Source organism: Eleginops maclovinus, chromosome 11, assembly GCF_036324505.1.
Source record: "Eleginops maclovinus isolate JMC-PN-2008 ecotype Puerto Natales chromosome 11, JC_Emac_rtc_rv5, whole genome shotgun sequence".
Taxonomy (NCBI): Eukaryota; Metazoa; Chordata; class Actinopteri; order Perciformes; family Eleginopidae; genus Eleginops; species Eleginops maclovinus.
This window is the reverse complement of record NC_086359.1, coordinates 4,449,127-4,472,349: the sequence shown is the minus strand read 5'-3', so window position 1 is coordinate 4,472,349 and position 23,223 is coordinate 4,449,127. Positions and strand designations below refer to the sequence as shown.

The 23,223-nt window shown below is 42.5% G+C and overlaps 2 protein-coding genes and 2 non-coding genes across 7 annotated transcripts; 1 reads left to right on the top strand and 3 right to left on the bottom strand.

Moving 5' to 3' along the window:
- Nucleotides 1-8,718, bottom strand: srrt (serrate RNA effector molecule homolog (Arabidopsis)). Of its 3 annotated transcripts, none has more exons than XM_063895418.1 (20): nucleotides 8,620-8,718; nucleotides 7,609-7,727; nucleotides 7,383-7,511; nucleotides 7,087-7,299; nucleotides 6,725-6,913; nucleotides 4,874-5,043; nucleotides 4,292-4,476; nucleotides 3,612-3,722; nucleotides 3,369-3,537; nucleotides 3,099-3,253; nucleotides 2,961-3,022; nucleotides 2,714-2,792; nucleotides 2,252-2,449; nucleotides 1,995-2,165; nucleotides 1,483-1,636; nucleotides 1,156-1,349; nucleotides 902-1,052; nucleotides 694-786; nucleotides 388-510; nucleotides 1-277 (listed from the first exon to the last, which is right to left on the bottom strand). In XM_063895418.1, the coding sequence occupies exons 2-19, from the start codon at nucleotides 7,725-7,727 to the stop codon at nucleotides 395-397; spliced, it is 2,658 nt and encodes an 885-aa protein (XP_063751488.1). In that variant the 5' UTR covers nucleotides 8,620-8,718; the 3' UTR covers nucleotides 1-277; nucleotides 388-394. The 3 variants fall into 3 exon arrangements, with proteins under 3 accessions (XP_063751488.1, XP_063751486.1, XP_063751487.1); XM_063895416.1 differs by having other exon boundaries at nucleotides 399-510; XM_063895417.1 differs by having other exon boundaries at nucleotides 399-510; nucleotides 3,612-3,719.
- Nucleotides 8,719-13,354: 4,636 nt separating this feature from the next.
- Nucleotides 13,355-19,646, bottom strand: rnf167 (ring finger protein 167). Of its 2 annotated transcripts, none has more exons than XM_063895383.1 (10): nucleotides 19,218-19,646; nucleotides 17,559-17,689; nucleotides 17,392-17,472; nucleotides 17,172-17,309; nucleotides 17,005-17,092; nucleotides 16,826-16,916; nucleotides 16,599-16,704; nucleotides 16,130-16,223; nucleotides 15,854-15,934; nucleotides 13,355-15,636 (listed from the first exon to the last, which is right to left on the bottom strand). In XM_063895383.1, exons 2-10 carry the CDS (start codon nucleotides 17,661-17,663, stop codon nucleotides 15,218-15,220), a joined length of 1,203 nt encoding a protein of 400 aa, XP_063751453.1. In that variant the 5' UTR covers nucleotides 17,664-17,689; nucleotides 19,218-19,646; the 3' UTR covers nucleotides 13,355-15,217. The 2 variants fall into 2 exon arrangements, with proteins under 2 accessions (XP_063751453.1, XP_063751454.1); XM_063895384.1 differs by lacking the exon at nucleotides 19,218-19,646 and adding an exon at nucleotides 19,094-19,113.
- A 2,086-nt stretch (nucleotides 19,647-21,732) lies between these two features.
- On the bottom strand, nucleotides 21,733-21,804 carry trnaw-cca (transfer RNA tryptophan (anticodon CCA)). Its single transcript has one exon. It is a non-coding gene; the product is annotated as a tRNA-Trp (tRNA).
- A 459-nt stretch (nucleotides 21,805-22,263) lies between these two features.
- Nucleotides 22,264-22,335, top strand: trnae-cuc (transfer RNA glutamic acid (anticodon CUC)). The gene has a single exon. It is a non-coding gene; the product is annotated as a tRNA-Glu (tRNA).
- The last annotated feature ends 888 nt before the right edge of the window (nucleotides 22,336-23,223 follow it).

Here is a 23,223-nt window from a genome sequence, read left to right as displayed (position 1 = left end):
CAAATTGAGGGTTTCCTTTGATTAATACTTGATCACAACTTTATTTAGAAGTCAGTTACAGCAGGAGTTTGTTCTTGTTGCTAAATAATTACAAAACAAAATATTAAAAAAGGGAAAACAGAGAATCTAAATCAACCACAAAAGCAACAAGAACAGAACACTGGTCGAGAGTGAAGACTGGTAGAGGAGCGCGGGAACATCCTAAAAGAAGTCCATATCATCCGGAGCATCCAGGTCGCGGTACTCGATGATGTTGCGTGGATCACCGCGGGACATCCTGACATTCCCAGGAGAGAAGAAGAATGGAAAGGAGAGAGGTTCAAAATACTCCAACAGCAGGGGACAAAAAAGAGAGACACCTCAACGCAAAATAAAGATCAGACGTACAGAAGTCTCACCTGAGGTTGCGTGGCTTGCCCAGGTAGCCACCTTGTCCTCGGAAGTTGTCATAGTTTCCTCTACCGCCGCCGCCACCGCCTCCATACTGGTTGGGGGGGTAGGGAGGGCCACCTGTTGAAGGTAAGCAGCGATGGAAGTATTTAGAGGTAGAAATAATACTACAGTGTAAGTAAAGTACTGCATTAACAGGACAACAATACTAGAGATGTGTATTTAAGTGTAGTACATTTTGTTAGTTACTTTCCACCACTGAAAATAAGGTTTAAAAATCATCTTTTGAAAAAGAGCACATACCACCATAGCCCATCAGTGGTGGACGAGGCTGTCCGAAGCCCATCGGACCCTGAGGACCTTGAGGAGGAAATGGCATGGTGGGAGAAAGCAAGCCTGTAGGACAAAACCAACAAGAGGATAAAAAGTCAATATAGTTGTGGACAAAATAGGATTTAAAATCCTTTATCGAGAGCATCCGAGTCGCTGCGGTTGAAATGGTTTTGTCCACCTGGGCCTGGAAGAGGGGGAAGCTTCATCTCTGGCAGCGACGGCCTCTTGGCATCCATCAGGAAGTTGTTGAAGAACACCACTTCCTTTTTCACTTCTTCAATTTTGTCCCCATGTTTGTTCAGGATGTGCTTTCGTACAAACTCAGGGCCCTTTAAAAAGGAATTATGCAAAAGGTCTTAGCTTCACATGCAGCATAAAAACAAACCATCAGCATCACATGTTGTCCTGGTTGCTTTGGTCTTTCACGCTCACCTTAAATTTCTTGCCACTCAGTGGGCAGAGCCACTTGTCCTTCCCCAGCTCCTGAGTGTTGGCGTTCACAAACTTCTCCACCTCCTCCTCGGGATCCTTGCGTCCCATCTTCCCAGCCTCCTCCTCAGACAGGACTTCTTTGGAAGCGACCAAAGGACTCAGCTTCTCCTCCATCATCTTCTGCCACTGTTGAACTGTGGAATGTGTAAGTAGTTAATAAACTGCGGGAAAGACAGCTAATAATGAGCTTCAGTAAAAGGTAAACTCATTATTGTTTCAAGGCCAACAGGAACATAAGTGTGTGCATAAGAGGTGAAACACACTGACCTTCTCCCTGTGTGATGCGGTTGGGAGGGATGGGTCCTCGTACGTGGATCATGCCGCAGCGATTGGGCATTTCGTCCTCACTGGGGTACTCACAGGTGTTGTAGTAATCGATTGAATGCACAACGCGCAGATACAGGACCAGGCGATCCAACACCTGGGACACGGTAGAGGTCAAAGTTACGGCACAAAAACTGAATGCAGGGATTGTATTTCCAGAGTTAGCCAGCCCTCTGAATGATAGACATCCAGAGTGGTGCTGGAATAAGTCTTAAACCTGGAATTGAGTGAGCATAAACCTGTTAATGTCCATATTCTGAACATTAGCCACCTTTAGCTTAGCGGCGCTGATGCAGTTTGTAGCTTTACATTAGCTTTTTACTTCTGCAGTTTGATTGAAGCTTAACAATCAGAAGGAGGTGTTACCCTGCTGAACTGCACATAAGTAAAATAGAGAATCAAATACAGTTCAGTGAAAGGGACTGAATGTCATTTAATAACTGCGATAGTCCAACCTTGGCTAGTTTGTCGTCCCTCTCCACCGTGGTCTCTGCGGGGTTTCCCTCCTTGGCGCTCTCCTCTGAGTCCATCCCACTGCCGGAGCCCAGGAGCTCCTCCTCCTCCGCGCTCACCTCCTCGATCAGGTAGTCTGTGATGTTCTTCAGGATGGGGTTCTGGGCGGCCAACTATGGGAATCACACAGACATTAATAATCCACGAGAGACCATTTGAGAGGGATGTGTTTAACTCTAAAAGAGGAAGAGTGCTGCACCTCGGCGCTCTCCCTGTGCCTCTCCTCCTGAGACTTGATGCTCCACAGGTCTCCTTTCTCGTCCAGGGAGTGGATGAGCTTGGCGGCCAGCTTGATGTCGTTGCGCAGCACCTGCTTGTGCTGAGTGATGCCGTTTACATTACGCACCCGACGGGCCAGGTCCCTGTTCACCCCCGGGGCCAGCTCACAGTCCCGCAGCTGAGGAAGGTAAGAGGGTAAAGCAGAGTTTAAACGTCTCCTTTTATTGAGGAGATAAAACACTACAGAAAAAACAATAAAACAGCCTCTTAAAGATGCGTTTAAACGAGGATTTCTTAAAATATAAAAGCTGCAGCCCCGATTCACTAACAAAAACCAGAAAACAGGGAACACATGCATAATGAAACCCTTGTGTGCCTCTATGGAGAGTTCTGTAACGCATACTATGCTGCATATTATACATAAGAAGCGTGGCACACTTACTCGGATATTCTGCAGGTTCCAGCAAACCTCTTTGATGTTGACGCTGCGGTCAAATGTCACCCAGCAACGTCTGAAAAACCTGCAACGGCACAGAGTTCATTCAGCCCATTGTAGGTAATAACCTGTAGCCTCAGACAAAGAGTGAAAAAGAGTCCAACACACATCATCTAAAGTAAGAAATAACAATAAAACTAACTAAAGTATTTGTGCATTTACATTCAATTCAGTCTCATTTTCTTTTACCAACCTGCGCTCTGGATGGGGGTCAGACAAGCAAACGCGCAGAAAGCCAGGGTAACGCCGGCAAAGCTAAGAGGAAAAACAGGAAAATTGAGTAAAAGTACAAAATAAGTTAAGAGATTCCACATCTGCCCGAGGAACTCACAGCAATGATCTCAGCCTTGGAGATGGAGGGAGCGATGCTTCTCATGAACAGAGAGCAGGTCCTGTGGAGCGGCCGCGGCCTCGGAGAGTCATCTTTGGGTTTCTTTTCCTCCTTGTTGTCCTCTTCGGCCTTCTCCTTTTTCTCAGGTTTCTCCTCTTCATCATCAGCCGGGAGAGAGAATAAGTGTGAATGAATACCGAGAACTAAGACTAAACGGAGGCACGGACGGAAGTGGAGCATTAATAGACAGACTAATTAAATAATTCTCACCTTCACCCTCCTCCTCCTCCTCCTCTTCCTCATCCTTGTCCTCTGCCTCTTCTTTCTTCACAGGTTTCTCGGAGCAGTTGGAGTTTGAGTCTGAATCAGAGTCAGAGTCGCTTTCAGAGGCGGTGCCTTCATCGTCGCTGTCTCCGCTGTGCTTCCTCTTTCTCCTCGGCTGATGAACGACAACAGAGTCAGTTTCATTTCTGTCCCTTGTGAATGAAACTCAGTCGAGGAAGCAACACTCACCTTCTTGGGTTCGTGTGTTTCTTCTTTGGCTGCTTCTTTCTCTGCCTCCTCTTTCACATCCGGCCCTTCTGCTGCAGCAGCTCGCTCTGTGCTGGCCGAGTCGTTCTCCTCCTGCAGCGCACACAGTTTACGGTCATCAACAGAGAGCCCAAGACTCTGGGGCTACATTATTAAAGATCAGGGCATCGATGAGCTCCAAAGTTATTAGTTTTGCTACTGGAGAAGATAGATTTCGTATTTATTAAAGCTGCATAAACGTTACCTTGCACCTTTGTCTCACTTAATCCGTTGCTAAATGTGCAATAGGTTTACAACATTGGTTTATCTGAAAGTGCATTTTCACACTTCAGTACACCAACTGAGTTTTCTGCTCGTGACGATACACCCATTGCCACCAGTGCAGTAAGTGTTTTAGTGTAAGGGCAGAAACAACCAATGTGTCCAAACATGGGGCAGAAGTGCACCACATTCAGACAAAGCAATGCAGAGCTTTTAGACGGCATATCTAGTAGCTTGGTCGTTTCCCCAAGAATAACGAAAATAACCACTAAAAATACCCGTAAGGTACGGGATTGACAAGAGCCATCACTAAGAGCAGCAGTACCGTTAACATGTTAAAAATACCCATCCCTCGTAACCTCTGCTGTGTGGTGGCTGTCACAGAACAGGTAGAAGATTACCTTCTCATTTTTGTCTTTGTCTACGGAAGGTTTGCGGTCTCCCGCCGATGTTTTGAGGTCTTCTTTCTTGGTAGGTTCGCCGCCACCTGACGCAGAAGAGGACTTCTCCCTCTCCTCCTCCTCTTCAGCCGGCAGGTCCAAGATACGCAGGTCATGATCCGTCCCGCCCTCCATCTTTATCACAGCTGATAGAAGAAAGACGGTGCTCCGTTTTAGAATAGACACAGTTAAGCTCACACACACTAATGAATGAACACATAGGTTCACCTGCTGAATTAAAAAAAGAACAAATGAACCAAAGAAAAAGAAAAACCATAAAGCAGATTCAGCAGCAGGTGTACAGATTCACACTTAAAGTAGTAGCCTACAGAAGAGAACAGCTTACTGTTTTTAAAGGGTTTTATAATCCTGCTGGTAATCCCCAGGTTTCAGAAATGTAATAGCAATCTTATCACGTCTTTTTTTATGCATCTGTAGGGAATACAGTTACTCCTGATGATGTAATCCTGGTCCAGTTTCTTCCCAAGCCTGCTGAAAACTAATGACAGTCTTTTTTCGGTGCTCCAGTCACTACAGTCTTACCTGCATCCAGGACCTTGATGATGGCGGGCGTCTGTTCAATGTCCAGCGAGACGTTATCAAACCAGCTGTTCTCCATCAGGAACATGAAGACGTTCACTCGGTTGTGCAGCGCGCTCTGGGCCTCCGCCTTTAGCTGGCTGGCCTCATCCGGGTGATACTTGGACCTGAACCTGTGTCCAGAGTCGGGGTCCACAAAAAGAGTTGGGAGGGAATGATGGGGGTTGGGATGAACGGGATGTAAAAGTTAGAAAACTTTGTTTGCTAATGTTACGCACATTTTAAACACAATTCTATTTTTAAATCCAGATGGTTTGTTGTAACTCTAAACAGACCACCATATTTAAGATGTGGTTCCAGTTTTGTCTACAGCTGTCATTCAGTGTATGCAAGACTTTGTGATTACAAAAGCTAAACATCATTTGAAAGTTTGAGACAAACCCACCAAAACTAAGGAGAAAACACAACAGAGAGGTTATAAAAGGAAGCATTGACATTCAGAATTTCACATTTAAAATGTTGATCATTGAGTGGACTACAGTTACCTTTTTTTTCTGCCAGTTTATTTACTAATAAATACAGAGAGTGGGGGGGGGTCTCTTCTGTGAAAATGTGCTCCACTTCACCCCAATGGTGCGTCTGTATACACACAAATTCGGTTTTGGGATTTGATCCGAATATAAAAAGAAAGAAGCGCAGAAAAAGCATAAAGGAAAAAAAAAAAAATCTCGGTGCGCGAAGGACAAGACTGTCTGTCTAAGATCCCTGGTACTGTGTGTCTAAGAGCAACTGCATTGTGCGCAGTGCGGACCCTTACTGACTAACAACCGATGCTCGCTGATGAGTTCCACTTTTTCTCATCTTCAAAAAAAACGTCGTCAACTTGGAGGGGAAGAAAAATGGGTTATGGCAAAACACAACCATTTTGCATTATACCTGTGGAACAAGTTCAATAAGCGTTAGCAGACATTACACAAGTGCACATCTTGCAAAAGGTAAATTAATGCTAAATAAATGAATAAAATCAAACCAAATAACGAGTATGAAGTCAGAAATGTACCTCACTCAGCTCTGTGATATTTCATTTGAACACAAAGGTTTAATCAATATCTGAGGATTCATCTGTCCATCTTCACTAAATTATAATATGTGCTAACAAAAGGATTCATTTGGGTTGATTTTCTTCTTTAATAAACTTCATGGGTGAGTCGTTATTAAAACTATAGTGAGCCTGGTCCTAGTGCATGGGGGAACTGTCCTTGTGAATCATACGGGAGCCGACAGGTGCAAACACGCTACAAGCACCCGAAACATTTCCATAAGAAGAAAGACACTAATGTGCAAAAAACACATGCAGGTGAAGAAACCTCTACAGGAACTCGGAGAAACACGCCCAGCGTTTAGTAAAAGCGCTGCGTGAACGAACAAAATGCAACGCAAATGCAAAACCGCTGCAAGAAGCTCCAAACAAAAACGAAAACCGGGTAAACGCTGCGCATGTTTCGTCGTTTTGCTGAATGTGTTCTTAATAATGCGTTATGGTCGTTTGCATTCGTTTTGGCACATTGGTGTTATTATATTTCCTATTGTTTCTGAAGCTACAGTGTGTTTCTCCTGAAAAGGGAATGTTATGGGCCGCTGAAGCGCGTTTGCACCTGTCGGCCCCCGTAGACGTCTTAAAAAGTGGTCTATTGTAAGGGTAATTTCCCATGATCCACCCACTATAGGACCGAGAAGCAATTATACCTAAATCGACAAACAAAGGAGCTGTTAAACGGACTATACAATCCAGCTCAATGAAAGTATGCCGACTACATTAATATTCATTATTAGTAAAGGCAACGGATTTCGTACCACTCTTCATCTTTATGAGCCAAAAAGAAGTCCTGCATCTGCTGCCGGCGGAAGTCGATCTTGTACTCGTTGTAGCGTTTGACCGCCTCGGTCTCGTCCACCGAGTCATCCAGGGACAACAGGAACTCCTTAAAGGTCTTCATTATGGGAGGAGGGGGACCCAGATCCATGTCATGGAGGTTACCGAGTCTGAAGGGAGAGAGACCAGTGAGATGGAGTTTTGAGAAACTCTGGAGGGATCTTTGGGATTTTAACCTCTGCAGACCATTAACATGCACAGAAACCTATTTAACACACTACAGGAAAAGGCACACCCAAAAAGCATAATAGGGCACATTTAAAATAACATAACACCTTCACACCTCGCCTGAATAGGGATGCCGTGATGAGGCTGCATGAGGTGCAGGTCCGGGTGGCCCCAATGCTGTGGTGGCCCATAGCTAGGCCCTCCTCCTCCTCCGCCGCCTCCTCCTCCTCCTCCGCCGCCTCCACCGCCGCCGCCGCCACCTCCTCCACCACCACCACCATAACCCAGGTCGTACCCCCCACGGTAAGGATCTCCACCATGGTCGTCCCTGCCATAGACAGATGAAAGAGCATAAGCACCAGCAGCTTCCAGTTGCAAAAGCAGCTGGTTCATGATGGCAGCTAATCTCACCAGTCTCTTCTCATGCGTTTCTGCTGAGGACTCATGTCGTGTCTGGGCGGGGTGAATCTCTCTCGTCGTCCTCTGTCATAATCCCGGTACTCTCCGCGGCTTCGTCGTTCCCTGCCCCGGTCCCACTCTCTGGATTATTGATTTTGGGAGACATTATTCGTCCACAATAAGACCAATAAGATGCATTTTGTTGTTCCGTCAGAGACTTTCCGCATCACTTTCTTACCTGTCGTTCCAGTCGTCCCTGCGCCTGTCATCCCTCTCTCTCGAACGGTCATAGTCACTTCTCTCCCGTCTGAATTTGTCCCTTCTCCTGCGATCGTACTCATCATCACTGTCTCCCATCTCCAGGAAAAGAGAAAAAGGAACACGTTAGGATAACAGTTGACCTCGATGTGAGTTAAGTAGCTGTATTTTACTAGGAACCTGTTTGTAACTTGGCCACTGTTTTGTGATTCAAATAATTCAAACGCTTGAGAATTAATCAAGACATATCCAAAGAAAACTAAAAGCCTGGTGAATCAAAATACCACATCTTAGATATACATTTCCCCATAAAGTTCAACTCTGGCCACACAACTCAAATCTAATTAATTCCAGATGGAAAATGTTCCCAACCAAAATTGAGGCATGTCTAAGAGCAAGTCAGAGCTGTACTTATTTTTACTTATTGTACTGTAAATTACCAAAGTGTATTATATGTAATTGCATAGTGTATTGAAATATGTATATTCAGCTAGCAAGTCGAAAGTGTGTAGTAGATATAAACTCTACGTGCAGCAAACCAGTTTCATGAACTGTATTTGAACTATGCTGCATTTTATTATCCCCAATCAAATAATAAACTCAAATGTGGGGAAAAGTATGGGAAATACGATGAGGCCACAAGGATACTGAGCCGGCCTGCAACACTAGCTGGCGTCCATTTATGTAATAGTGTTTCACTGAGAACTGATAACGTAGACTTTGGATATCCCAAGTATGAAAGAACTAGATAAAAGTGTGTTACACGTGTGGGAATAAAGGCGTGGCTTCAGGTGAAACAAAGAGGAAAGTTGTTGTGGTAGCGTGGGTAAGCTAACGTTAGCTAACATGCTACATTAGCTAGTTTGAAAGTCATCGTTCTCAACCATTGTCCGCAGCACGCCTTTCATTCATCAGCTTTCTTACTCGGAGAACTGTTGCTGTTTTGTTAGTTTAACCACTGTTAATACACTAAAAGCGAGCACATGAATACCTTAATGATTTGCACCGACGCTGTTCGTGTTCCTCTTCGGAGCCACCACTTTTTTCTTCTTCTTCTGCCGGAGGAAGGGAACCAATAAATGGGGATGCTACCGCCGCCAACTGGAGGGAAGCGTGCGTGTTATTATCGATATCATGTTGCTCTTTAAATTCCCCATCCTTCAAGTCCTGTCACAAGCTCGTTGTCTTACATTTAGACCTCTGTTGCCCCGAGTTTTTATCCTGAGTAAATCATATGTTTACTGCGTGCACGTTCAAACCCAAGGAGGTTTCTATGGATACACCAATTCATAAAATACAAACAATGCAGATCCTCCGGTGGTTCCTCATCACAGGTAGAAGTACTCAGGTCTTGTTCTTGAGTAAAAGTAGAAGTATTCAGGTCTTGTACTTGAGTAAAAGTAGAAGTACTCAGATCTTGTGCTTGAGTAAAGTAGAAGTACTCAGATCTTGTACTTGAGTAAAAGTAGAAGTACTCAATTATTGTTCTTGAGTAAAAGTAGAAGTACTCAGTTCTTGTTCTTGAGTAAAGTAGAAGTACTCAGATCTTGTACTTGAGTAAAAGTAGAAGTACTCAATTATTGTTCTTGAGTAAAAGTAGAAGTACTCAGTTCTTGTTCTTGAGTAAAAGTACAAGTACTCAGATCTTGTACTTGAGTAAAAGTAGAAGTACTCAATTATTGTTCTTGAGTAAAAGTAGAAGTACTCAGTTCTTGTTCTTGAGTAAAAGTAGAAGTACTCAGATCTTGAACTTGAGTAAAAGTAGAAGTACTCAGATCTTGTTCTTGAGTAAAGTAGAAGTACTCAGATCTTGTACTTGAGTAAAAGTAGAAGTACTCAGATCCTGTTCTTGAGTAAAAGTAGAAGTACTCAGATCTTGTTCTTGAGTAAAGTAGAAGTACTCAGATCTTGTACTTGAGTAAAAGTAGAAGTACTCAGATCTTGTTCTTGAGTAAAAGTAGAAGTACTCAGATCTTGTTCTTGAGTAAAAGTAGAAGTACCCAGATCCTGTTCTTGAGTAAAAGTAGAAGTACTCAGGTCTTGTACTTGAGTAAAGTAGAAGTACTCAGATCTTGTTCTTGAGTAAAGTAGAAGTACCAGAGTGTAGAAATACTCTGTCACAGTGAAAGTATTCTAAATGTTCCTCCAGTGAAAGTAGAAAGTACTCTCATCTAAATGTACTTAAAGTAGCGACAGTAAAAGTAGTCATTGTCTGATTGGTCCATTTCAGAATAATATCTCTGATATGTTTTATAATGATTGATCATTAAAGTGTTCTCAGAGCTGGTAAAGGTGCAGCTAGTTTGAATGGCTTTGTATACTGCAGGGTAGCTGCTGGATTTACTCCAGGTGAACTAAAGTCTGATTCAAGGGCTGATTATATTTACCATCATTAATCCTAATCTGCCTAGCAACTAAAGGTGTTAAATAAATGTAGTGGAGTAAAAGTACACCATTTACCTCCTAATTCTAGAAGAGTAGAAGAACAAAGTTGCATAAAATGTCAAGTACCGCAAAATTGTACTTAAGTGCAGTACTTGCAGTAGTAAATGTACTTTATATTAGACTTTAAATGATTATTTATGTAAAACAAGAAATCTCTAGCTAAAATATGATCATGATTATTAGGTTGATAACAATTAAAGCACTAACAGTAATTAAGACCAACATTAATATTCGTTTGCACGGTTACAGTCTTTTTATTAAGCATAAAGAACCCTCTTTATTTTATCCCAGACCAGACAATGAGGTTGGATAGTAACAGAAAGATCATTTTGTATTTAAAAGAAGGACATCATAGAAGAAAAGACACAGTCAGGGTTCGTATTCAAACAACATTTTATTGGATTGATCTTTTATACAATCTTATTGACTTTCCCAATCCAATAAACTGCTAAGTACATCCTTTTTTGGTGCATTTCTTTGTCCTCCCTCTGAACCGTAACTGGTGCCTCATGTAGTCCTGTATTGCTTGTGGCCACACATGAGTGTTCAGTTCTTCGTCCTCCATGATAAATGCAGATTCCACTTGTTGTGGGAAGGGGAGGCCGTCCCTGGATCCGAATGCAAAGTCTCCTCCGGGTCCACCATTGGCGTTCAAAGGACTGGAGATAAGGTGGGGTTGGTAAGAAGTTTTCAAAAAACCCTATGAACATGTAAACAATATTTACTGTCTTTTGATTTTTGCACATTAAAGTTAAGATATATTAGATCAATTTCAAATGTTTGTTCCAAAAAATGACAATTATACTCCTTCAAATTGTTGACATGCAAGGAAAATATATTTACATTTCGTACATCAGGAAGATAAATGTGTATGCTACCTTCCTGTTGTCTTCTGGAGCCTTTCTGGAATCAAGCAGCACAAATGAAGATACAGTGACGAACAGCAGCAAAGACACGGTGAGGACCGATGAGCACGACAGCAGTGATCCAGGCATCTTTTCTCAGGAAAAAGTCCAGTTTCTTTAATGCTTTTTTAACGCAGCACAATCTACATATGCCTTGTGTATTTATTTCTGAGCCTGCATGGACCACACCATCTTATTTATAGTCGCACATGCCATAATCCAGCCAATGGCTAACCTATACAGCGCAGAAGGGTTAATTTAGCTCACACATGAATTGTCTTTCATTTAAAGCAGCAGGTGACGTGACTAAGAGCACATCAAATAATACAAAAATGAAAAGATATGAAGATTATGGGAAGGATTAATGGTGTTGAATTCATCATCAACTGTAGGACTTAATGAATCGACACCCAGAGGCAGGAAACTCCTTTCAGGCCATGTCTGCTAATCAGCTCTGGAAAAGACAAAATCATTTACGTAATATGAGCAGTTTCTGTCCCAATTCATTCACTTTTGGCCTTTTTTAAAGATACTTTTTGGGGGCTTTTTCCCTTTTAACCGATTAGGACAGTGGAGAGTGACAGGAAAGTGGGAGAGAGAGTCGGGGTGGGATCCTGAAAGGACCACGGGCCGGGAATCGAACCCAGGTCCCTGGCGTACGGTGCAGGTGCCCCAGCCAGTCGCGCCACGGCCGGAGCCAACTGTCGGGCTTTTAAAGTGAAAAAAGAGGAAACGGACTAAATGTGGTTATTTTATAATAACTATCAAGAATAGTTGCTCCACAAGACTTGTATTTGTTGTGTGCTAAGCCCCTTACAGCTCCGACACACCTACAGCTCCGACCACTTCATCAAGTTAGCAGATAACAACCGTAGTGGGTCTCATCAGCAACAACCAGGAGACCTATGACAGGAAGGACGTGAACCAGTTAGCCATGTGTTGCAAAGATAACAATCTCTTCCTTAATGTAGAGAAAAACCAAGGAGATTGTTGGTGACTTCAGGAGAACCTGCACCCAACACCCCCACTGCTTTGGAGCAGGAGAGCAGCACCACATTCCTGAGGGGGAACATCACTGAGGAACTTCTCCTGGAGAAATAACAACACGTCAATCTGCAAAGGAAGCCCAGCAGCGCCTCTACTTCAACACAAGAAATAAATGCTGCCTTTTAACCAATCACATTTAAAAGTATTTGAATAACGTCGGTATCTTGGCCACTAATGGTATCAATATAGTTGTTAATTAGGAAATATCAAAACCCGTATTGAAGATCTTTTAAAAAGGATGGTTGTGGAAATTACAAACAGACTTGGACCGTGACAGAAAAACCTCGATCAGTGCTGCCGCCATGTCAAGTAACAGTCCTGTCGCCACAGATCCAGCTCTTTGTACTCAGGGGAACAGACTGGTCTTGTTTAAAGGTCACTTGTGCAAAATCCAGTCTTTTATACATACTTATGTGTCCCCTCAGAAAGTTTCAGGAGAAAAGATTCCCTCTCTTTTTGTCCTGATCCATCTATTCAAAATCAAGTCTGGGTTGTGCAACCGGCCAATAACCAACCAAGTTGACACCCGTCCACTTTATCAGCTGGATCTCCTCCTAGAGCACCATTGTGTTTTCAAACCAATCATCTCTCAGAGGGGCGTGGCCAGCAGCAGCTCGTTAGCATTTCAAGCTACAGACAGAGAATCAGCACTTTTGGAACAGGGCTTAAACAGAGGGGTTTATGGGATGCTGCAACGCATAATCAGTTTGGTATATCGAGCCAAACACTCCAGAGACATGTTTTGTATCTCAGACCTGTAATATATTGTTTAAACATAGTATAATAGGGGACCTTTAAGTCAATAACATATCAATAAATTCATCCAATTCATGTAGCCGTGTAATTAGCGGGATAATGTGCACCGAGGCGGACGTTAATGAAAATGAACACCAACAGGGTGATCAGGATCCCTTAGTGAGCCGTCATTGTTCCATAGGGTATATTTATGAGAGTAAAAGAACCTGAAAGAGTCCCTTCAGCAGGGGGTCCACGCTCTGGGCTCATTAGTGACGTGCCAATCAGTTCAAAGACCTGAAATACATTGCCAGAACATTTCTTTGTGAGCCATGCTTCACTTTTTAATAATGACACCACCATGGTGACACATGAACACCCCTTTCTTCAAACCTAGCAGTCTGCATTTCTATTAAACTATATTATTGTTTGCCAGACACATGCTAATAGCGGACACATCTGGAAGCTTTTTGCCTTATAAGGGCTTTGTTGTTTATTTCTTTACAACTTATATGTATATACCAAAGCATGTGTAACCCTACTTGGTAATTAAACCAATTCTGAGTCTCTTTACACAAGAGGCAACGCCAACAGTCCCGTTTCAATACCATTTATTCTTCCACAAATCACACATTAAATGCAGATTTCCACAGACTGTGTTTAGACATCCTACATATTTTCAAACCTGGCAGCTTTATACATGAAAAGGATATAAATTGACACTGCACATCTATTTTCTTTCTAGTGTGATAAACTAGGAACATTTTAGAAGAAAAAATAAAGACGTTTGGGTTACCAGTCTCTTACACCGAGACATAACGCAAACATAAAAACAGTACAAATTCACGTGAAGCAAATAGGAGAGGAAACGGATCATTTCACAATACAGACTATTGCCCAAAAGTCCCAATCAAAGTGTCTATTAATCAGTAGAATATAAAGAAGGAATGTTATGATTTCTGATTCCCATTTAATAAACAAAACTAATCCTTTGACACCTTTCAGAATCAGGTAGTGTTTCCCGTTGTGAAATAGTTGTGGTGTTCGAGGGGATCTGTTCGGTAGTTGAGATTAAACACATTTTTTTTTTAACAGATTAAACAGATTTTTAGCAAAGATGATGGTAACCCTCAAGGACATTTTTAGATCCAGACAACAAGGGAGTGTGGGTAAATGTATACAGAGCTTAAAAATGCCCACACACATACATTACAATTTTTAATTCCAGTTAATCATTTTTTTGTACTGTTCTGTATATCGTTGGACAGCACACAACTAATCCAGGTCCTTTTATAAAAACAGAGAAACAAGCCGTCCGTTGTTTGACAAGTATCTGAGATTGTCCAAATGTTCGGGTGCAAATCAAGCAGTTGGGGTTCTACTAGCACAAAGCATGGCGGCCTCTTTCTTGTTGGGATAAAATCATGGTTTTCTCACCAGCAGTATTAAATAAGTATTGCAGTTTTGAGTCGAGAGGGGAAAGAGTAATCTTAATCCAGTCCCTTCATTTCCCAAACATTTAACGGACACATGTACATCAAGGCCAATGTAAGGCAATGCTCTTATTCCTAAAACACCTCCAGGGTCCCACAATCAAACAGGGTATCATTTAGTCGTATATAAAAATGGAAAAACATCCATTGAATCTTATTTTACGTTGATTCGAAAGCTAAAACATTATAAGACCTACTGTTGTTATTCCTCTACTGACTGACCTATCTGTTGCTAAAACCTGAGTTTGTTCCACTTGACAAACTAGACACAGCTAAACATATTCTCCTTAAACTGACCACAGAGTATTTAAGAATAACAATGTAAAAGCAGCAGAAATGTATAACATCTTTGCAAGATTCTATTAAAGCGTGACTTGTGGAAACTTAGCACACCACAAAAACTAGGCGGAAATTTCAAAGAACTGAAATATAGCTTTAAAAATGTGAAAAGAGAGTCGAGCGTATTAAGAGATAAAATGGAGACGGACAATTTCCCTCCGCATGCACATTCTGGTTAGGAAAAAGATAAAAAGCAGGAGAAAAGGGCTGTCGGATGTAAAGCGATTAGGATTTAGATTGAGTGTCTCAAACTGCACTAACGTTACGCACTCAGAGATCCACCATTTGTTCTGTTAGCAACAGAGGCTCTGCCAGCGCAGTCGATGTAAGTGGCCCAGTATTTATGTGCAACACTAGTGGTCAGGGTCACGCAAGTTATGATTAAAACATGCATTTAAAAAAAAAAAGGAGGCCCACAGACAAATTCAGGAGTCCTGGAGTGAAGGTTTGTGGGGGTTGACGCTCACTGGCAAGTTTTGGTAAAACTCATCAAGCGCTTCCTGTGCTTTGACACTAACAGGTAGACCTCCGGTGGTTACTGGATATTATGTTAGAATAAATATCAAGCTAACCACAAACTATTTTAAAGTACGATGTGATAGCACACCTGGCAACGGACAGACCCTCAGACCTCCACTGTATCCCTGTCGATGAGCCGGGCGGTGTCATCATCAGAGTGGTGGCTGTCCTCCACAGCCTCGTCACTGTCCGAATCCGTGTCCTCCAGTGGGGAGTGGTAGCCCTCGTACACCAGGATGGGGGAGTCGCAGTGTGCAGGGGAGGCGAGGCACTGGGCAGTGGTGGTGGTTGCTGAATAGGCCCCTGGGCTCCCTGAGGGGGACCCCGGGTTGGAGGGTCGCAGCAGAGGAGTACGCTCCGAGTCTGCTTCGCCGTCTGCTCCTTCCTCCTCCCTGCGACCTCCAGTCTCCTCCTCGGACTCGGACTCGGAGTGCTCCGTGCTGCTGCGAGTGACGCGCTGCTTGCACACAGGACACGTCTTCTTGGTCAGTGTGAGCCACGGGTCCACGCACTTGCAGTGATACGCTGCCGGGCAGAAAGAGCGGAGTGAGAAACAAGGACTGCTGCACAACACACTGTTTAATTATGATCAAAGTGATAAAAGCCTGATATATATTGATCATTAAAACATCCTTGTCTTAGATTTAAGATATCACTATATAGCATACAGGAGGGGTTGTCTTGTATTGGTTTAAAGGCTGCATTAAAGACATACAGTAATACAGAATAAGGAAATATGTACCATGTGAACAAGGTAAAACTCGCAGTTTGTCCCCTTCTTCATACTCATCCAGGCAGATGGCACACAGATCATAGTCGTCCCCTGAACAACAAGAGAAAAGTTTCACATATAAAAAGTTTAAATTGTGAGATATTTCAATGAGCTGTTCCGAAAGTTAAAAGCTGCAGTAAATGATTCAAAGAAACACTTTATATCCTCATGCTAGTCTTTGATCATTGCAGTCATGTCAGTTAAAAACCACACACCACACTCACAGTGAAAATGACTCAATGTTACCTTTAGTGAACTTGTGGATTGGGATCCTCTTCAGTTGTTCCTTGGACAAACGATTTTTCCTCACCTTTTTCCGATACTGAACACATCGTATAATCTGAACAGCAAAAGAAGACAAGGTGACTGATTGCTTTAGAATCAAACTGACACCGATCAAGCACACCGGCAGACCGTCCGGCCATCCAGCCCCTACTTATTCTGCGTTAAAACAAAGCTGTCTCTGCCGCCTGATGCTCTATTTGACACGGTTTTCATATTTTTGAACAGAAATATTGTTTTCTGACATCACTTTAAAATTGTACGTAGAAAATCCGCATTTTGGTATGAAGGCACACTCCAAAAGCACCTGTTACCCGGTTTAGAGCAAACCCTGACTGACATATCCACAGTAGAAAAGACAGACATCAATAAGAGTATTTGAAGAATACATTTCAATACTCCATAAAAGGAATTGCAGCATACGCATACTCACCAAGACGACACACATCACAAGAATGATCATGCCAACAACTCCAGTGAAGGGGATCAGGTAGTACGAGAGTGGGAAAGCAAACTCCGGCTTGAGGATCACATAGGCCCTGCAGAAACAAGCGTTACCATGAGCCCTCGCACTGAGAAGGTCAGTACCTGTTGGACTGTGCACATCTAATGGCTACTAGAGGCTGTATTTTTCTTTAGTGTATTTCTGTTTCCGTTTACCCTTGTTCTGAAATTATATAACTCCTGAGAAATTGGGAGGCATAGTAGCTGGTGAACACAGAGGGGATGTCGATCGCCTCTGCAATAGTCTCTGGAGAATAAGGACAAAACAAGAATCACTCTTTGGCCTTTTTACTAAAGACGGTGTAAAGTGTGTACATTTCAGAAGAGAGAACTACCGTTGCTGTAGTTCATGTTGAGCAGAGTGTCAGAGTACAGGTTGTGGACGATCACTGCGCTGTATCCTGCTTGCTGAGCGAGCAAGACCTGGAAAAACAGTTCCTCACATCAGACCCGTTTGCTTCACAGACACTAACACACACTCCATGTCAGTCAATCTACTAACCTTGGTGTCAAAAGTGCAGTCATAGCGCCGGATAAGGGCGATGAATTTGGTAGTGTTGGCATCATAGAAAGGTGGCAATGGAGGCGGAGGGTCTATTGTTGTGCAGCCATTAAGAGGACGGGTCACCGTCAAAACTCCCTGTCACACAAAGAAAGAAAAAGAAGTCGTTAACGAAGCACTTTAATGCATGCACGACTTTTCTCGAATACTCTGCTCTCACCATTATTCCATCCTTAGGAAGTGGGGAGCCAAACAAGGCAGGGAGGTCCTCAAACAACATGGAGGTGACATTCCTATAATACTGCAGAAACAAAGAATAAGATCTGAAATGACCTCCAGAAGAATGTGAGGAATCTTATTTATAGCTAAAGTTCAAAGATGACTTACAGCATAGATATAGGCATGTGTTGGTACTGGTACCATTAGGCAGCAAAAGAACATCACAAGAACCCTCAGAGGAGCGCCCGCGGACAACACACCCAGGTGAGCCATCCCTGGTCCCCCACAGTTGAGCTGAACTGAAGAAAAGGAGAGAGAAACACATTTTAGTCAAGTGCAAAACTGAGCCACAACAGGTGGGAATGCTTTGGGTCAGGTTGAAGCTGAACTAGCGGCTGGAATAAAGCCAATTCAGGGGATCAAACAGCGTAAACAAATCCCAAAGTTATGCACAAAAGGAACAGTGCAGCTGGCTCACCGGCTCTTTTGAGACAAACCAAGCAAGGCACTTTTTAAACGTGGATCTGTTTCTTTGTCAGACTGAGAAGTACCGTCTGAATACTAGGTTTTTACCAAACAACATATCATGCAAAAAACACTCAGCGTATTGTATTCAGTTTACCTGCAGACACTTTATCAATTCGCTGCAAAGCAATTCCTCTAATGTAGTCATCTAAAATACAACTGAAGTGGTTTTGATGTGTAGTTGAAAAATACAAACGCTTTTTGTTTATCATGTTGTCATTAAATCTTTCTGTGTTCAGATCACAACTCACCTTTAGAGAACTGCTGTTTCAAGTGTGTTTTCCTATTTCATCTGTAGCTGTATGGTGTGTTTAGGTGCCTTTTAATAGTGCTATAGAACTAAAAATCATTATATTTGTAAGGTTTATTCTTTAAAAATAAAGTATTTAAGCCATCGCTTGGACTCAACCAATATTTCTAAAGTATCATCACATCTTTAAATCATCATATTCTCATGTTTATTATGTTGAGTTTATGACTACGATCATGTAAGGTGTATTTCAAATCTATACCACTTAAAAAACTGTATTCCAGATGAGAAATTCAGCAATCCTCTACAGTAATGCAAATAGATTTCAGAAGAACCAGGGCCTGTGGTGGAAAAGATCTAGAGACTGTCACACAAAGCTGAATGCACTCAAGTTAAACTGGCTGTCTCCTCGTCTTAGGATCTTCAATGTATGGACAAAACAACATTCACAAAGGGAGGCCTTTGTGTGGTGATGCATAAGGAAATAAGTCAACTTAAACGTGACGTCAGACCTGCCGGCTATATATAGATTTAACAGCAACTTAATTGTTAGGAGAAAATCTGAGTCAAGAGGCAAACTGCATTCGGATAAGGGTGAAGTGAATGCTCGTGTTATTACTGCTTGCAGCCGAGACAAAAAGCGTCATGGACGTGTTCACGTGTGCTGGGGCCTATTCTGTATACTGCTACCTCAAGACATTAGTTAGCAAAAACCACATCTTCCCGTGTGTTTAATCAACGTATGTTTGAGGCAGAAGAATGTAACCACTGGATGAATGTGCTGATGTTGTGAACCTTTGGTCGGAATGATACACATGTTAGTATTATGGCTAGCTATTGTATCCCCACCATGTCCTGACACCTGACTTAACTACTGCTCCTGCCTGGAGGCGATTAGCTATAATTAGTTAGGTTAAAGTAGACTGACCTGCTGGATTGTTGTAAACCTGTTGCTGTCTTCAATATCATTGTACCATTCGTAAAACACAGGAAAATATCAGTCATCCGGGTAACAGATCATGTTATTGTGCGTAGTTTGGTTAGCCACATACCTTAGTCTCCTGCTAAAGTCGGACCGTAAATGTTATGATCTAATCCCCGTCGTCTCACTATTCTCTCATGTCACCGTGTACAACAAAAAAACCCTCTAATAAATGATATCCTTTCTGGTCAATCCTATAATTTGACAGAAAACGACAAAAACAGGAAGGATTAACGTTAGCTCTCGTTTGGCTAGTATTAGCAGATGTTAGATACTAGTTCCGTGAAAGACACGATAGGTGTTCTTAGTAGTCTGTATGCATCCTAGAGTACACGGTAATTATTACTTAAGAAAAACACAATGTGTGTCCACCGTTAATGAGACACTCTGTCTTGTGTGCTCAGTTTCCCTAAATTGCGTTAGCGAGCAGCTAGGTTTGTTTGTTATTGCTTCTGCTCCCTGTCTCTTCTTTGTGTTGAGAGGTAGATTGATCCAACTCTCAACCACAGCGCCACCAGCGACCACAACGACACACAGCATGTGCCTCAGAAAGAGAATCACATAAGGCCCAAAATATATTTCTGATCTACTACAAAATGATGAGCATCCAGAACCCTCAGGTCTTCTGGGACGGGTCTCCTTTCTCCCCAGAGTCAGAAATAAACATGGAGAAGCAGAGTTTTGTTATTATTTATTTTGGACGAGCTACCGAGGACCCGGACACAGCTCTCACTTTGGGAGTACAGAGATTGGATGGCCCTGAGAAGAGACCCCCTCACCCCATACTCCCGCAGCACCTCCCACAGTATCTGCCGGGGAACCCGGTCATACGCCTTCTCCAAATCCACAAAGCAGATGTAGACCGGCTGAGCGAAATCCGCATTGTTCCTCCTCAATCTGAGGTTCGACAATCGATCGGACCCTCCTTTCCAGCACCTTAGAGTACATCTTCCCAGGAAGGCTGAGTAGTGTGATGCCTCTGTAATTGGCACACACCCTCTGATCCCCCTTTCTAATAAAGGGAACCATCAGCCCTGCTTCCCCCTCCTGAGGTGTCGGATGGTTTTCCAGAACAACTTTAGTGCCGACCAAACGTCCTTCTCCATGGCTTCTCCGAACTTCACCCACACCCGCTGCTTTGCCTCAGCCATGAGGGAGTACCCAGGGATAACATATCCTGGAAGGCCTCCTTCTTCAGTCGGACAGCTTCCCTGACCACCGATGTCCACCAGGAGGTGCGAGGGTTACCGCCCTTGAGGCACCTAACACCTTGAGACCACAGCTCCCTGCCGCAGCTTCAGCAATAGAGGCTTTGAACACCACCCACTCAGGTTCAATGTCCCCAGCCTCCACAGGGATGCCTGGAAAGCTCCGCCGGAGGTGTGGGTTGCTGTCATAACTGTACAAACAATATTGTTTTTGTCATTGTAAAACACCATATTCCACAAGAAAATGCAGTTGTGGTCAATTTATTCTGAAAGGGGCCAATATCATTCTCTGCAGTAGCATGCGGGTGCTGCTCAGCAGGTGCCTTAATGATTGTTATCTGTGTCTGTCTGCCACTATGAAATGCAGCCTTGTGAAACCTTGATGTACCTTTATTATCACGCAACTGTAAAATAACAATACAATTATTTCACACTTTCCTTCCTTTTATTGTTGTTCCGTGGAGTTTTTACCATCCCTATGCTTTTGATTGTCTATTATAACATATAATACATATAAGTCATAGGTTGCGTGATAGTAAACGTCGAGGTTTCACAAGGCGGCATTTCATAGTGGCAGACCGACACAGAAAGGTTTAACTGCATTCAAATGAACAGATAACAATCATTAAGGCACCTGGCTTCAGATCAGCACCCACATGCTACTGCAGGTCAATGATATTGGCCCCTTTCAGAATAAATTGGCCATGCCTTTGTCACCTACCGCATTGACCACTGCAATTCTCTGCTTGCTGGCCTAGCAACAAAACAACTCAGAGACTGCCATATGTACAAAACAGTGCCGCCCGTATACTCGCCAAAACACGCAAATCAGAACACATCACCCCAATCCTTTACTCACTCCACTGGCTCCCGGTAACCCACCGGATCAAATCACACAGGCCCCACCTACCTACAGTAGTTGCTTAGTACAAAACACAAAAACACCATGCACCCTCAGGTCATCCAGCATCAGTCTCCTATCTGTTCCCCGGACAAAACTGGCCAGCATGGGAGACCGTGCTTTCTCCTCCCTCGACCCTCGCCTGTGGAATCAGCTACCAGAAGATTTAAGGACATCTGCATCCCTCTCAGTCTTCAAGAAAAGCCTGAAGACCCTCCTGTTCCTCACCGCACTTCCCTGACTGTGCTTCATTTTATATTTAAACCTTTTATGCTCTTAACCTTTTTCATAGCATTGTGAAGCACCTTGAGAAAACGTTGTTTTTAGTGTGCTATACAAATACAATATATTATTATTATTATTATTATTATTATAATAATAATAATAATAATATTAATCTTCATCTTGTGGAATATGGTGTTTTTGGAATGACAAAAACAATATTTGAATCTTTGGTCGTTTTATTCAAAATGGTTTGACCCCGACGTGATTTGAACACGCAACCTTCTGATCTGGAGTCAGACGCGCTACCGTTGCGCCACGAGGTCCTGCATTCCAGAGTGACAATCTTATAACTTTATTCAATATGAATGCAATTACTTTCATTTTCATTTCTATTTTATTTCAGTATCTACGTAAAAACAATAAGCGGCAGTCGCATCGTAACTACATTATAGGGATAGGCAAAGTAAAGCAGCAGCTAGCTTGCAAGCTAACCCTAACTAGGCTAACACTTGCGAGGTCTAAACTAGATTAGCAAACTAAAATCAAGATCCCCCCAAAAAATAACACTAACTGTTGCCGTAATTATTCCCTGTCCAGTACATTAGGAAGTATGAGGACAATGAACATGGCAGCACTAACCAAGGGCTATGTAACTTCCAAGTTATTGTAATCATTCAGTGATAAACGTTGTCTTGGCTTTTGGCTAATGGTAAACCATTTACATATGGTTGTTCAGTGTTTATACGGTATATGAACAATGCTGTCGCAATGCACAACATATTTCCCTGGTGGTCTAGTGGTTAGGATTCGGCGCTCTCACCGCCGCGGCCCGGGTTCGATTCCCGGTCAGGGAACTACTCTTTTGTCTTATAAAGTTTGAACGTCCATGATTAACTTTAGAGAGCCTTGTTGAAATATTTTATGTTCTTAATTCAAAAACCAAGCAAAACACATTGTAAAACAGTTAAGATTAGCCCCAGGTCAAAATGCATATTGTACATAAAGAAACATATTGCATTATAAAAATATCACCATTACACAGTAACACTATTGTAGTATGTGGATCTAGTCATTTGATCATTAATCAACCATAAATACAGGATCGGTGTTACACTGGAGATCTCTTTTTCTGCTGTGCATCTTCCTCTGCAGAGAGATTGCGTGTCTTGGCTGCTGCAGAAAAGTCAGTCAAGTTTTTAAGAATTAAGTAGAACAGACACGGATATCAAGTTATTATCTCTACCCTTCAAAATAAAATATACAAAGTAATATGTCACGTCCAAAATCTAGAAATGTTACCGACAGCCAGTGGTGGAAGAATTACTCAGATCTTAATAGGTTAAAGTAGCAATACTTCAATGTGACAAGCACTTTCATTCACTTCAAAACTCCTGCATTCAAAATCTTACTTGGTAAAAGATAAAATACTCACTATGCAGGTCATGTGTAAAATTGTCAAAACAATTAACTGGAGTTAAGGTCAAATATTCGACTCCCAAATGTAGAGAATTACAAATATAATTCAGCATAAAATGGAGTAAAAATACTTCAAGATTGTACTAAAGCAAACAAATCTGTATATACAGTGGGGCAAAAAAGTATTTAGTCAGCCACCAATTGTGCAAGTTCTCCCATTTAAAAAGATGAGAGATGCCTGTAATTTTTACCATAGGTGCTTCTGAGCTTCTATTTCCATGTTTAGGATCAAATTCCTGCATCACTCCCTTTTCCTTGATACTTGC